The 15,676-nt window shown below is 36.9% G+C and overlaps 1 protein-coding gene across 1 annotated transcript; it reads left to right on the forward strand.

Moving 5' to 3' along the window:
- Positions 1 to 538: 538 nt before the first annotated feature.
- LOC306861899 (protein FAM180A-like) lies at positions 539 to 15,345 on the forward strand (the record flags this gene model as incomplete). Its single annotated transcript, XM_079404381.1, has 3 exons — positions 539 to 617; positions 11,581 to 11,678; positions 15,010 to 15,345. The coding sequence occupies 3 exons, from the start codon at positions 539 to 541 to the stop codon at positions 15,343 to 15,345; spliced, it is 513 nt and encodes a 170-aa protein (XP_079260507.1).
- Positions 15,346 to 15,676: the final 331 nt, after the last annotated feature.

Consider the following 15,676-nt stretch of genomic DNA (forward strand, 5'->3'; position numbering starts at 1 on the left):
ATATATATAGAACATTTATTAAAATATATTAAAATTGTATTTTTACACATTTATCTTTTTTATGAAAGTATTTTTTTTATGTTTTAATCAAGCCTATTCATATGTTTATTTTTTATTTGTTGTTTTCTTATATATCTTAATTAACGTTTTTTTTTAATATAATAAACTATATTTATTTTATTTATATATTATTATTTCATCACAGTTAATGCACTATATATAAATGCATGCCACAGAAAGCTGGAGCTGATGAATTTGGTGCCTTTGAGGAAAAACAGACAGATTGTGTTTGAGTTGAGATTATTTCCAGATGAAACACACACACACACACACACATTCCAGCCTCGTCAAAGAGGGAGGAGAAATAGGTAGTATGTTGAAGGAAGAGGGACAACAGAAGGAGACAGATGGGGCCAGACTCTCTCTCTCTGTCTCTGTGTTTATCTGTCTGTCTGTCTGTGAGCTTCTGTTTATTTACCGCTGAGCTCCACGGTCTCTCGGCCTGACTGAGAAGCAGCGAGAGAAGAGGAGAAACAGCATGACAGCCCTTCGGATTCTGTCTGTGTCTGCACTGATGTGTCAGATGTCCATCACTGCGTCTCTGCACTGGAGGAAAGGTACGACACTGCTTACATCAGATCACTCACTTACAGAGCATGTGCACTTCAAATCAACACGCTTCTGCTGCTTAAATGCTTGAAATGAGTTTTGTGGACACATATAAACTGTGCCAAAAAAGTTGAGAAACATCTGAGGTCAAGATAAAAAAATAAAACATTTTGTTACCAAAATTCGTATTTCATTGGAACTGAATATGTGGTTTCAGAATATGGAAGCCCATGCAGAATAAAAGAAAAGCAATTTTGACTTTTGACTTGAAATCTCACAGTTCTGAGCTTTTTCTTGCAATTCTGACTTTATTTTCATTAACTCAGAATTTATATCATCTTTTTTTTAAGTTAGATAAACTTTCAACTGCAAGGAAAAAGTCAGAATTGTAAGATTAAAAAGTTGCAATTACCTTTTTATGTTTTTATGCATGCAGAAAAAATAGTGAGAAAAAAGTCCAATTTTTTTTGACAATTTCAGAATTCAAAACAATATAGTCAGAATTAATTATGTAAACTCTTGCAAGAAAATTGCAAGAAACTAAGTCTGCATTGTGAGATATATACTCAGAATTGCAAGAAAAAAAAGTCACAAATGTATTTTTTTTATTCTGTAATTTTTTTTTAATATGGGCTTCCAGTCCAGTTTTTATCGTTAAAGCTGCAGTCCATAACTTTTACCTCTTTGTCGCCCTCTATGTTTGAAAATCTAGAATTGCAGTTTCTTGCAGAATTATCTTCCGTGCGCGGGGTTGTGATCCGGTGTTCTGGCACGACTCCAGCGCAGATGAATCTAATGTTTTGAGGTGAATGTGTGTCAGTCAGTCACTGCACCGGTGTGGATATTTACTGTACTTCGCAATCACAGATTCTAGCCTATGTCTTGGAATATATGACCCAAATCAGCATTTTCACCGTATATTGTCATCTGAACAAGTAAGTAACAAGTCTGCCACGTTTGTTCTGACCAACTGAGGAAAAAAGCATTACAATAAAGATCAGTTTGCTCGTATCACATCTGAGTGTGCAAAGTATTATCATTGTTATACTTTGTTCTCAAATTATTATTGTTAACAACATCAGCATTGCGTGACTATGAGTATAGTATATGCGTGTAGATTTCAATTTTTGTACAGTCTAATATCTAATTGTCATACCATTAAAATTTCATATTAAGAATTTCTTTTAATCCAAAAAGCAAGTTAATCTTACTTCAAACTGGTTCTATTTAAAATACCAAAACTTGTGTAATCCCACGTTGGCTATCTGTAATCAGAAGCACATTTAAAACTGGAATATAATTTAATTTCATTCACATGTGTTTCATAAACACATAATCCTTTCTGGATTACAATCTGCCATCAAAATGATACACTTAATTATTCCAGCTGCTGTGAGAAAAGGCTATAAATGATCCGCCACCTGCAGGATCCTCACGTGCGATAGCCTACTAGCCGGGACAACTTCTTTATGTTTACAGACCTGATGTAATGACGCAGTGCCATGCTCCAATTTCCCACGGAAACCTACCCGTGCCACTCAAATCAGAAAACATTATAAAATAGCCGTTGTGAATCGGGCTAAAGTAAAGTGATAGTTTTGAACACTGGCTGGTTTTGTAATTTCTCAAATATTGATTTCGGATCATTTTTAACCAAAAAACGGACTGCAGCTTTAACTAAAACTAAAAGCATTAAAAAAGTCATTAAAAAAAACTAACTTAAAACTGGCTTAAATTAAATGAAAAAAAAAAAAAAAAAAAAGTTGCCACGGAAAATATTTCTAATTTTTGTTTACTTTATGATTAAGTACTAAAATAACTAAAAAATAAATAACTAGAACTAAAACTATTCAGATGTTAATATAACTAATAAAAATGACAAAAACACACAACAAAATAACAAAAAACTTAACTAAAATTAAAACAGAAAATCTAAATCAAAGTCATCTCAATGACAATAAAATATTAGTGTTTGACCTGCAGCCAGCGCTTGAGTCTCTGACCTCCAGAGGAACAAACACAGCAGATGTGATGGATGAGGTGGTGTCTGTTGTTTGTGGGATGTGAAGTGCTAATCATGTGAGATTGGTGACCTTGCACTTTTAAGGTGAGATCTGTGGAAGCGAGCGCTCGGCGGGATGACGGGGGCCGATAACGGCAGGATGCTGGCGGTGCCGGTGGCTCTGAGTCTCCCTATATCTGTTCTGACATTTCATTAGAGTCCTCCGCCATCCAAGGTCGCGAGCCAGGCCTCTGGCGTCTGTGTTTGGACTCAAAGTCAAGCATTTTTGGGAGGTTTTGCTGGGATTTTATGAGCTGTAATTGCAGCCGCTAACAGATGTTCAATTACTCCAGCGCTTGTAGGACGTTCACCTCCGAGTGGAATTTGGCAAAGCGTCCACCAAACAGTTTCCACCTCACGAGTCCTTTAATCAAAACAAAGTCGTAATGATACACACTGTGAGTGTGTGAAATCACTGGAATAAACACTCAAATACAAGATCTTCATCGGCTCGTTGCAGCACTTTAGTTTCACTTTATGCCTCTCAACCTCCTTTTTTTGTTAATTTATTGGGTTGTTGAGTCAAAATATGGTTATTTGTTTAGATTAAAGTCCTTAAAGTTACAGTCTTATGCATTGGTATGCATTTTTAGGAGTAATTGACCCAAAAACAACATTTACTCAATCTATGTTGTTCAAAACCTGCAGGACGTTCGAGTGAATGAGATTTTAGAGGGACGATCTTCCAGTAGCGTTTATATAATGTTCGTTATCTGGTCTTTAATAATGTCCAGGTGATTTGTGTAAAATTTGAGGTGTATGTTCACTTTTTCATAAAAGCATGAAACTTGGTACAATTGTACAGGTTAGGACCCTGAACATTTTCAGAAATGGAGCCATCAGAAAAACACCTCGTGTTTGTCATGACGACCATTTTACTTTCCACCATAAAATAAAAGATTGTTTTAATTCATTAATGATTAATTTGTTACTTTTTTCTGCGTACTCAAAGCGCTTTACATGGAAGGGGGAATCTCCTCAACTACCACCAATGTACAGCATGCACCTGGATGATGCGACAGCAGCCATATTGAGTCAGGTAGACGATAGTATGTTTCCAATACATTATTGTTCTGTCTCAACAATGCTCTAACATCACACGCAGCAGGCAACGCAATTTTGCTAAACTGTGTCCTATCTGCACTTCTTCTGCTGCACCTCTGTCATTTTCATCAAGAAGACTCCACAACCACTACTGTTCTCTCTAACAACTTCTCTTTCTCTCACACCCCCCATCAAATTGGAAGGGTACTGGTCTTCTCATTTCTAATAATTGGAAATACTCAACACACGCTTCCCTATGCAATACCATTTTTTTGAGTTTCATGCTATTATGGTAACAGCTCCTGTTAAACTCCATATTATAATGATTTATCACCTTCCTGGTCAACTGGGCACCTTTATATAGGAGCTGGATGGGCTGCTGTCCTCATTCTCTGTGGATGGCAGTCCACTTGTAGTCTTTGGTGACGTCAAAATCCATCTGGAGAAACCTTACACTGCAGACTTCCACTTCCACTCCTAGCTTCATTCGATCTCAAATGGCTTACCACCACAAGCACCAACAATCAGGCAACCAGCTTGACTTAATTTACACATGCAATTGTATCACAGACAACATTTGGTAAAACAGATATCCTCTCTTCCCTCACCCACCTATTTCTCATCTCTGGATGTAAATACAGCAACGGACACTTTATGATCCACTTTAACTTCTTGTCAAGGCAATATTTGTCTAGACTGGCCAGTGCATACTACTCCTTTTAACCTAAAAAGTCGTCCCAAGCACCATCATTACTGTATGTTTGCTGAGCAGTCTTTTGGGTGGCTCACCAATGTAATCGATTTCTCTAATACAAAAAATTAAGTAGGCTTGACCAAACTTTTTGTGGGGAGAAGAATTTATTGAAGATGGTAGTTTAAGATGTAAGCATGTCTTCCTTCAAATAATCTTAACCCTTGTATGAATCTTCGCTTCTCCCAAAGTTCTGTCTGTGGGATATAATTGTATTCCTGAAGACAAAAGGGCTAGAAACAATACTGTTAGGACCTTCCCGCTGGAGATCCTGCAATCTACAAGACGTTCCTGGGGAATGCTGTTCCTTTGTTATTCTAATGGCATGGAGCATTTGGTTCACACCTTTAAAGACAAAGTTACATTATTTCTTTCACAGAATGACCAGCTGAGCTTTAACCAATCAGGTTTCAGCAGTGACCATTCAACTGAGACTGCTTTACTGTCGGTCAGTATAGCCCTGCAGAAAGCGAAAGCGGATTCCAAATCATCAGTTCTTATTCTGCTAGATCTATCTGCCACTTTTGAGACTGTGAATCATCAGATTATCCTGTCTACCATCAACGGATCTGCACTGGTTTGAATCTTATCTCACAGGTAGGTCTTTCAGGGTTTCCTGGGGAGGAGAGGTATCCAAAGAACATCAACTGGCCACAGGGTTTCCTCGGGGATCAGTTCTTGGACCCCTCCTCTTCACCATATACACTGGGACCCATTATACAAGCACTTGGTTTCTCCTACCATTGCTATGCTGATGACACACAGCTCTATCATTCATTTCAACCAGATGATCCAGCGGTCAGGCTGCCTGGCAAACATCTCAGCATGGATGAAAGAACATCACATTTTTGTATATTTGTACATTATTTATTTTATTTTTTATTTTTATTATCTGTGTCCTGTCCTGTTGCTGTTATTCTGTCGCACTGTGGAGCTACTGTCACTAAAACAAATTCCTCGTATGTCCAAACATACCTAAAGCTGGGACCAATATGGGTTTTGTGCATGTTGCCCACTAGGGTCCCACCTAGTACGAAGTACAATCCTACATGAAATCCATCTGGGCAATTAACATGGGGCCATTATGTAACCCGCGGACAATCCCATACAGAGCCCATTTTTCAGCCCATTTCAAACCCACATGGGCCCCACATACAAATGTTGACTGGGTTAAAGCTGGGACCAATATGGGTTTTGTGCATGTTGCCCACTTGGGTCCCACCTAGTACGAAGTACAATCCTACATGAAATTCATCTGGGCAATTAACATGGGGCCATTATGTAACCCGCGGACAATCCTACATGGGGCCCATTTTTCAGCCCACTTCATACCCATATGGGCCCCACATACAAATGTTGGCTGGGTGGCAATAAAGCTCATTCTGATTCTGATTCTGATTCTGATATGCAGGTAAAATCGGAATTTCTCCAGTTATTATTAAAAAACAAGATAAACAGACTTCATAGCTAGCGTTAGTGAAGCAGTCAGAGGAATCTTTCTGCCTCCACCTAAGCTCCGCCCACAGAAAAAGGGTCTATTGCAGTGTTCTTCTAGCTGGACTTCCATCACGCGCAATCAAACCTCGGAAAAAATTTCAGAATGCAGCAGCACGACTAGTCTTCAAAGAGCCCAAAAGGGCCCACTTCTCTCCTCTGTTTATTTCCCTGCACTGGCCCCCGATTGCGGCTCGCATCAAGTTCATGATATTGATGTTTGTGTACAGAACAGCCACAAGCACCCGCTTACTTCCTCCTCACTCTTATGAATCTACATCCCCTCCAGAAGCCTGAGATCTGTAAGTAAGCGATGCCTCGTGGTAACATCACAGAGAGGCATGAATTCGTTCACCTTTCCTGGCTGGTGAAATGATCATCCAACACTTGCAGTAATTAACAGAACACCCGACACGCTATCTGACAGCAACACTAATTTAATCCCATACCCAACCCGTTTGACATAAAAACTGCGACCCAAACCACACCTGCATTAAATCTTCTACATGAGGTAGACAAAACTCATTTATTAAAACTTTTGTTCAAATTGTGAATAGATTAAATACAGAAAGCAATCAAAGAGTGCTCCCTTTAATATAACAGAGTGTCTATTTACACTAAGTGCAAACAGCCCGCCTTGTTGGCAAAGGCTATTCACATTAACTCCGCCCACTAATGTGTGATTGGAATAGTCAACACTGAAAAAAAGACAATAATTTGCCATTAGTTTCAGTGGGTAGATGGTAAGATGCATACTTTTTGATGCGATCGACCCTTTTTTTCTCCTTTTTCAAATCTCATATCGCATCGGAAAGGCATTTATTTTCAATAAAAATGAAGGAAATAATCAAAAAGTTGAAAATAAAAGTATCGGGTGGGGTTAGGGTAGGTGTAGGGAGGGCTTTATTGTCCCAAGAACTGTTTTATAATGTACTACAATACTGAGGAGCAGATAATTGCCACTATTTGCATTAAGTAGTATAAATAGCAGAAAAAGTTGCTATTTTCACTTGGTGTAAATGGAATACATTGCTATTTGCAATGTATTCTAAGAAAATATGCTATTTGCACTTAGCCGCTGCCAAATATTGCTCAGTGTGTACTGTACATAGTCAAAATAGTCTTGGTTACTGGACCTGCACCGCACCCTACACATAAATATTATTCCACCCGTCACATCAGATATTAGCGATTCACCTGCTTGTACCCGCATGCATGCAGGACTCAGGCTTCCCCCCTGTGGACAACATAATATACAACTCTGGCCCCAGAGAGTGCTTGTAAATTAAGTTTATATGAAATATGTTTGAAATTTCATTATGCATCTTCTGATATTTCATTGTAATCCTTCTCATAAAGTCACTGAATTAACCATTAACCGTTGACCTGATTGGGTTGCTGTCTGTGTGTGATGTTAGAGCGTTCTTGAGAGAGAACAAGAATGTATTGGAAACACATACCACCTACTCTGCCTGAGAGGTAAGGAAAAATACACTTATCTGAGTTTTTTTATATATATATATCTCTGAAATATATGATAGTATTCTTGAAAACAATCTTTTAATGTATTATTGAATAAAATATTAGTTAATTATCAAAGAAAGAAAAAACGAATAGCCATAATTTGGACTTTTGTAAATGCTGTGATACTGTGATGCTCAGATATTGCTCACATTGCTGATTTCACCATTAACTCTTCACCTGAACAGTTTATGTTGCTATATATGTATTCCTTGGCCATCAATTCATAGGGGTAGACATCACCTTTTCTGTGTTATCATGTTTGGTTCAGGAGATATGACAAAATACATAATTTGGTTATGGCGGAAAGTAAAATGAGGTGTTTTTGCAATGGCTCCATTTCTGAAAATATTTAAGGCCGCAAACTATACAAGTGTACCAAGTTTCATGTTTTTATGAAAACGTGAACATTATTTTCACATATCACCTGGACTACTAATGATACATCGTTAACTGAAGGTTGTTTTTTTTCCTGAAACACTTTAGTTGGATGTTCGTGTAACGTTTCATCTAACCAGTGATTTGTGTATGGGTTCAGTCATTTTAGACACTTTCAAATCTGTTGCAACACAGATGGAAATACAGTTTTTAAATACGTGAATTGTGCTTCCATCTTTGTTGCCACAGTTTTGGAAGTGCCTTCTTCTGTTCTAAAGAAGGGGGTGTCCCAATACTTTTGTCCTTATAGTGTATGTACAAGTCATTGGTGTTTGTGATGAGTTTTCGGCTCAAGGTCTGCATATAAAGTCACACCAGAGGTGTTCAGCTGAGATTAGGACTTGTCTTTCTGCAGACCAGTCAAGTTCTTCCACTCTGACTCAATCAATCATGTCTTTCTGAACCGTGTCTTATACACAGAGACACTGTCATGTTAGACCAGAAAAGGGTCCTGTCCAAACTGTTGCTATAAAATTAAAAACACACAATTTCCTGGAATATCCTTATATACTTAAACATTAAGATTTGTACTCATAGAAATGACTAAAGTAGTCAAACCTGTTCATTAGAAGGGGTACCAATACTTTTGGCAATATTGTGTGTGTGTGTGTGTGTGTGTGTGTGAGAGAGACTTAAGTGTCCAAATACTATATGACCAATCAAAAGTTTGATCAGTAAGATTTTTTTTATGTTTATGAAAGAAGTCTCTTCTGCTCACCAAGCCTGAATTTATTTGATTAAAAATGCAGTCAAATTGTGAAATATTATTACAATTTAAAACAACTGTTTTCTATGTGATTACACTGTAAAATGTAATATATTTCTGTGATCTGCAGCTGTATTTTCAGCATCATTACTCCAGTCTTCAGTGTCACATGATCCTTCAGAAATCATTCTAATATACTGATATGCTGCTCAAGAAACATTTCTGATTATTAGCAATGCTGAAAACAGTTGTGATGCACAATATATTTGTGGACACGATTCACAAAAATAGAAGTCTTAACATTATCAATGTTTTAATGCATCCAGAATGAAAGTGTTAATTTGAAATCTATTTCTGTGAGTGTGTGGTTAATCTTTGAGGACTTACTGAGGAAACTATGAAGTGTTTTCCTCAGAAAAATGTTTTGGTGAAGTAACATCATCCACACGCCTGCGTCTCATTTCCATGGAATTGCGGTGGTCACGAGGAGAAGGTTGACGGCGGCGGCTGTATGCTTTGGCTCGGCTGTGTTTATGGGTTTTAAAGGTCAGTTTAGAGCAGGAGGATCAAGTTTGCGAAGGTGAGAGTCTCAGGACCCACCGACACACATCTGCAGCTGATCGGTGCAAACAGATGTGGAATGTGTGTGATGTTGGCGACATCCTGAGCGAATCAAACACATGACCAGCTCCCGCCAACTTCAGCTTGTTTTAGGCTTGAGCCTGTTGTTCCTGCGAGTTTCTCTTCACTCAGACTTGTTATAGCACTTGGATAACATTGCTCTTTTGTTGCTTTTGATTGCTTCCATTGTCCTCATTTGTAAGTCGCTTTGGATAAAAGCATCTGCTAAATGACTAAATGTAAATGTAAATGTCATTAACTAGATAATTTCACTTGCTAGTTGTTTGGATGACTAATAACCCACCCGTACTTACGAGATATCATCCTGCATTATTCACAGTCAGAGATGTGTTTTTCAGCTGCAGGCCTGTAATGCAGATGTTAAACGCAGCCGTCATGATAAAATAAGACCAATATCTTCCAGCAACAGGCGCCTCGCTGTCCGTCAGCCGCTGACATGTGCAGAAGAGACACAGATGCACAGCTGCCCAACACATGTGCTAAAACATCAGGAAATAAACAACACTGTCAAAACTATTGTACCAGTAACCTTAAAAGACTTTTAAAATCAACAAAAACCTGTTTATTATTATCAGTAAGGTCAAAGGTAATATATACGGTGAGAAATGAACACAGGAGTTGCAGAGTAAAATATTGGCTGCGTCCTAAAGTCTAGGCAGCTGACTTGCAACCTTATCAGGCAGTGACTTTGCAGGCAGCGTTTTTGCACAAAGGACCTCATGAAACTGTTTTTAGAAGCCATAGAAGAACCTTTTTGTCTAAATGGTTCCATAAAGAACCTTTAACATCTGAAGAACCTTTATGTGTTCTTTGTGGCGAAAGGAAGTTCTTCAGATTATAAAAAGGTAGGAAGAGATGGTTCTTTGACTGAATGCTTCTTTGTGGAACCAAAAATGGTTCTTCTATGGCATCGCTGTGAGGAACCTTTTAAGCTCCTTTATTGTGTTGGACAGGCTTTTGAGGCAGCGTAACGGTTTAATGATCTACAACAAAATAGAACGAGTTTTGGTGATGACTAAATTAATATTTATTTTCAGGAAAACTGATTTCTCGCTAGAAATAATATCAAAAGTGCAAAAAGTTAGTCAGAAATATACATTTACACACAAAGTGACCACCAAACGCAACTTTAAGACGCCCACTTGAATTTTTTAGCTCAACCATCATGGAATGGATCGCACAGGATTGTGGGATATCAAAGGCAGAGAAGGATACATCTATGCTGCCTTCAAAATTCGATCAGAAGACGGTACCTCCGGAGACAGGAAGTGAAGCAGGATTTGGATTTGAACGTTCCTTGATGCCTTCTCGCCTTTAGCGCTTTGGGACGCAGCCATTGTTAAATGCTAATAGGCTACTAGAACTGTGGCAAACGTTCTTCAAGGAACATTAATAGAATGTTTGCTCAAAGTTATTGGGTCTTTAATAATGTTAGCACAAAAACATTTGTCATGGAATGTTTTCCTCAAAAGTTTTAGCTGAGTGTTCATTTTTAAATGCTAATGTAACGTTTTTAAATGTTACTAGGCTACTTGTTTTAGAATGTTCAGAGAACATTCAAAAGTAACATTCACATAATGCTTGCAAAATTATCAAATGAAATGTTCACCTAATGTTCACATAATCAAGAGAAAACATTTTAAAAACTGGACATTTCGAACGTTTGAGAACATTTGGAAAAAAAGCCCAGTTTTTATTGCTTAAAACAGAGTTTTGTTAACTGGGAAAGAATAAGTCATAATTTAAAGTTCATATTTGATGGTTTTTCATTGCAATAACTACATTTCTTCTTAATTCTCAGGGTTTTATGTGTTATGCTGTTAAATGAATGTTTATTGCATTATTTTAGTGTCGTGTGTTACCAGGACGCTGTTTAGTGTATGACATGTTGTTCTATATATTTGCTTGTGTTGAAGTTTAATTCATCATTTATCTTTATCTTTATCTCCCTATATTTAATGAGTTTGTTGAAATATGGTCAGAAGTGTTGCTACCATATTTTTTTACGGTAGAGTTCTGGCGCCCACCACAGCTGCTGTTTTTACTGTAACTTTCAATGCTTTTTTTCATTAAACTGACCCAATCCGACATAAACAACCCTCTCAAACACCTGCTTGTGTCCAAACATTAGCAGTTGCTTTAGTCTGAGAATCTGCTGGTTGAGGACGTTATTTTGAGGCGACTGCACTGCGGTAGAGAATCACTGTAGAGGATCTAAACAAGCAACAGTTGTTGACTAGAGAACTTGCTGTGAGAGTTTTAGTGTGTGATCAGTCACATAACACATTACCCATTATCCTCTCTGTCTCTCAGCTCTGTTCCCATCAGCCTTCAGAGTGAAGCGAGGGACGCCAGCACTGCTCAACCCCACATTTCAGAAATCAGCGGAGGACGCCAGCCTTCTGTATGAGGTACAGATCACGCTGGTGTGCAATATGCCGTGATATGTACCCATAACAAGAGTATTTAATATGGCAACTCTTTCTCCAAGACAGCAGAGAGATTAAATGGAGATTCTAGGGCAACATCAAACAGCATTTGTAACCCATTTACTTTAGTAATGTGACGAGATTTCAGAAGCAAACTGATTATTCAGTATATTTGATGTTTCAGTGAGACTTTTTACAGATCAGGGTTATTATAGTTAACTAAAACTAAAACCATTAAAAAAAAAATTGTTACTTGAAATAAATGTTAACTGTAATACAATTTCAACTGCTTATAGTGAAGTAAAATAAATAACATATTCTTTAAAAAAAACATATTTTATTTCAGCTAGTTTCCAAGGCAAGATGTATTTTTTCATTTAGTTTAACTGATGTACTGAAAAAAAAATAGAAAAACAAAAATAACAAAATTGAAAAAGACACACAATAAAATTACTTAAAGCTTAAAAAAAATTAACATGAATGCAGAAAATATGAAAATAAAATTAATTACAAATATTAGCAAAAGTTGATACTAAAATATCACTGATGCCAAAGAGACATTTTTTTATTTTAATTTAACTTTAACCTGATTTACTTAACTAAAACTAAAATAAAAAATAATGAAAACTATATAGACAAAAAATAAAACAAAATAACAAAAACAGCAAAATTACTAAAATGGAAATTGTAAATAAATAGAAACTATAATAGTATCTCAATAACGCTGCTATAAATCTCAACAGTGTCTCAAACTATATTCATCATCATGATCAATATAGCAATATGTGCGATCTACAGCTTTTTATTTGAGCTCAGAGAAGATTTATCAGTTTCTATCAAGCTCAGAAGAGCTCTGTATTGGCTGACTTGTTTCTCACTAGGAACTTTAGCAGAAACTGAAGTTTGCTGAGCTCCGAAACTTTCATCTGTGTTGTTTATCTGCCGTCTTTAATGTGCTTTTCAGCATCTTTGGTTGAATGAAGGAAGCGATCAATAGCTCAGCTCTTATTAGCTCTTCATACACTTGAGTTTATTCGGTTATTGAGTTGTGCTGAGTTCTGCAATCTCCTGCGCTGTCAGATCCATCAGTTCTCTGTTTAGATTCAATACAAAAAACAAAAAAGACATATTATTATTCCAGCGGTGTGAGTCTGCATGATATCAGAGCCAAACTAAAGCCTGTCGATCGGCCTCGTCACACACTAAAGACAGATTGAACGAGACGATCAGATATGAGGCTCTGCAGAATCGTCCAGATCTGCTGTTTTATTGAGCTCTCAGTCTGCTGAACGTCACGGAATCAATCCGAGCCAATCAAGAGTTCATTTATATTCTGGTGCTTCTTTTAAAAGATGCTAAATATTCAGTAATATTATCAGTTTAACTGACACTGACACTATTAGATGAGAACAAAACTCAATTGAGCTGGATGATACCCAGTTAACAAGGAATGATCTCAGAAGATTCCCTCAAAGTTATGAACAAACGGTCTTCTTGTGACATTCGTCCAAAATATCTGGTCTTTAATAATGTACTCAAAACAAAAGCATTATTCATACATCCTTCATGGAACATCTTTTCTGGAATGTTAAAAGTTAGAACGTTCAGAGAACATTCAGAAATAATGTTTTCCTGTAAATGTTAGCAAAACTTTCTCTTTGTTTGCTAGATTACAGTCGTATTCTGTAGAGCTGCTTTATAGCGAAATCAAATTTATTTCATTGATGAAGTTTCCCAGGCAACGATATTTGTTAACGTTTTGCTGATGTTCCCATTTAGCTTTTTTAAAGATCTCTGAACATTTTTTTGGTCATGTGAATAACCCTTACCAAAAAGTAGTATACTTCAAGTTTTATTAAGTATACTTAAGTAAAGTTCAAGTATATTTTAAAGTATACTTTATGTAGTAAGTATACAAATATCAATGCACTAGTAGTATACTTGTAAGTGTACTATTTCAATTCTCCTTGGGACTAAATTGGCCCACTTTCTAGTATATAAAAGTACACTTTTAAGTATAACAGTAGTAACTTTGAGTTGTACTGCAACTATACTAAAAGTGAACTTATAGGTATACTGATAGTTTACTAAGTAAATACTTGTAGTAGCATTTTTAGTACACTTTGAAGTATAGTCTCAGTAAACTTTGAGTTTAGTAGTTTTATACTGCAAGTATACTCGTAAGTTTTCTTTAAGTGAACTTTACGTCATTAAGTATACTACTATGTCCCTATTAGGTATTAATTTGTATATATTTTGTTATATGAATATCTGAACATACAAAACATCAAAAGAAAGAATCTGCTTGTAAACAGAAATATTTTATTTTAGCTTCATGCACTCTTTTTTTAAACACTTAAGTGGGTAAGTTTCATAAATAAAAAATAAAGAAATAAACAACATTTTGAACAAAAAGCTGAAAAAAGACTATGAATTGGATTCAGAATGATAATCAAAATGTAGATGGAGTCGATCAACTCCACAAAGCTTGACAGTCATTATTACCTCTTCAATGGTGACATTTTATTCCATAACGCTAAACAGTTTTGAGTCTGTTTTATGTCAGATGATCGTGTTAGATTACATGTAGAAGCATCTGTTGTTTCGGTTTCTTCTTCACATGTGTTTTTTTGTGTGGAAATTCTGTACAGAAGATGTGTACTAGTAGGAAAGTAGACTAAAAGTATACTTTCCTATTTTATAGTTTAAAAGAAGTATACTAATAGCACACTTGAACTTCTTTTACATTTATCCATTATATCATTTTGCAAACATAATGGGAATGCTACTGTTGAATGTTCTCTGAATGTTCTAAAACAAGTAGAAACATTTAAAAAATGTTAGACAAATGGCCAACTGAAACGTTTCAGAAAAATAAAAAAACATTCCATGAACAATGCATAAATATCATTTTTGTGGTAGCGTTTTACTTGTGAAAATGTTATTTCTGGATGTTCTCTGAACGTTCCAAAAAATGTGTTATTTGAATGTTACATTCCACTTTAGACTTTTGCAAACATTTTGGGAATGTTACGTTTGAATGTTCTCTGAACGTTCCAAAACAAGTAGAAACATTTAAAAAGACATTATATGAACATCCAACTAAAACATTTAAAAAAAAAAAAACATTCCAAGAATAGCCTGATGTTTTTGTGCTATTTTGAGAACGGTATTAAAGACCAGATCACTTTGAATGGGCATTCTGTTAAAGTTACTGGAAGAATGTTGGATCTATAATACTCTGTATTGTAGAAAGCGCTGTATAAAGAAAGGAGCTGAATCTCTAGTTATTTACAGTGGTTTTGTTTCACAGGTGTTGTGGTCAGGAGGGCACATGGATGCGGTGGACGGGACGCTCCACATATCTGATCAGGAGCTGGCGTCCATGAGGAAGCTGGAGGTTCTGGAGGTCCTGTGTGAGGACGTGCTTCCCAGAAGCCTCTCTGAGATCCAGCGGCTCAGTGCTCAGCTGGAGCAGCGCCGTGGCTTGCTGCGGATGGACGACTTTGAGCGCACCATCCTCACGATGGTGTTCACCGCTCAACAACTCCCCCACACCAGCCCCGGCCACCAGAGGGAGCTGTGGGCGAACGCACTCCTACGACTCTATAAAGCTGTTAAAGGAGACCTGCGGCCTGCAGATGACTGACTGACAGACACTGAGGAGCGTCTCACTTCACATCAGTCCTCTTCTCAGCCAGGAGCGTGGGTTGCAGGACTGTCCCAGCTAACAGGGAATGCTCTGGCAAGGTTCTCTCAAAGCTATGAACAAACCAGTCGCTTTCATTCAAAGTGATCTGGTCTTTAATAAGATTATCAAAGCATTAGCACATTATATATTTATTGCTCATGGACGTTTTTCTGAAACATTTTAGTTGGACGTTCATCTAACTTTTTAGATTCAGATGTTTCAGAAAGAAATTTTTCCGTAATGTTTGCAAAATGATAAAAAAGGAACATTCCCTTAATCTTTTCTCTAC

This window comes from Barbus barbus (genome assembly GCF_936440315.1).
Source record: "Barbus barbus genome assembly, chromosome: 42".
In the NCBI taxonomy this organism is placed as follows: Eukaryota; Metazoa; Chordata; class Actinopteri; order Cypriniformes; family Cyprinidae; genus Barbus; species Barbus barbus.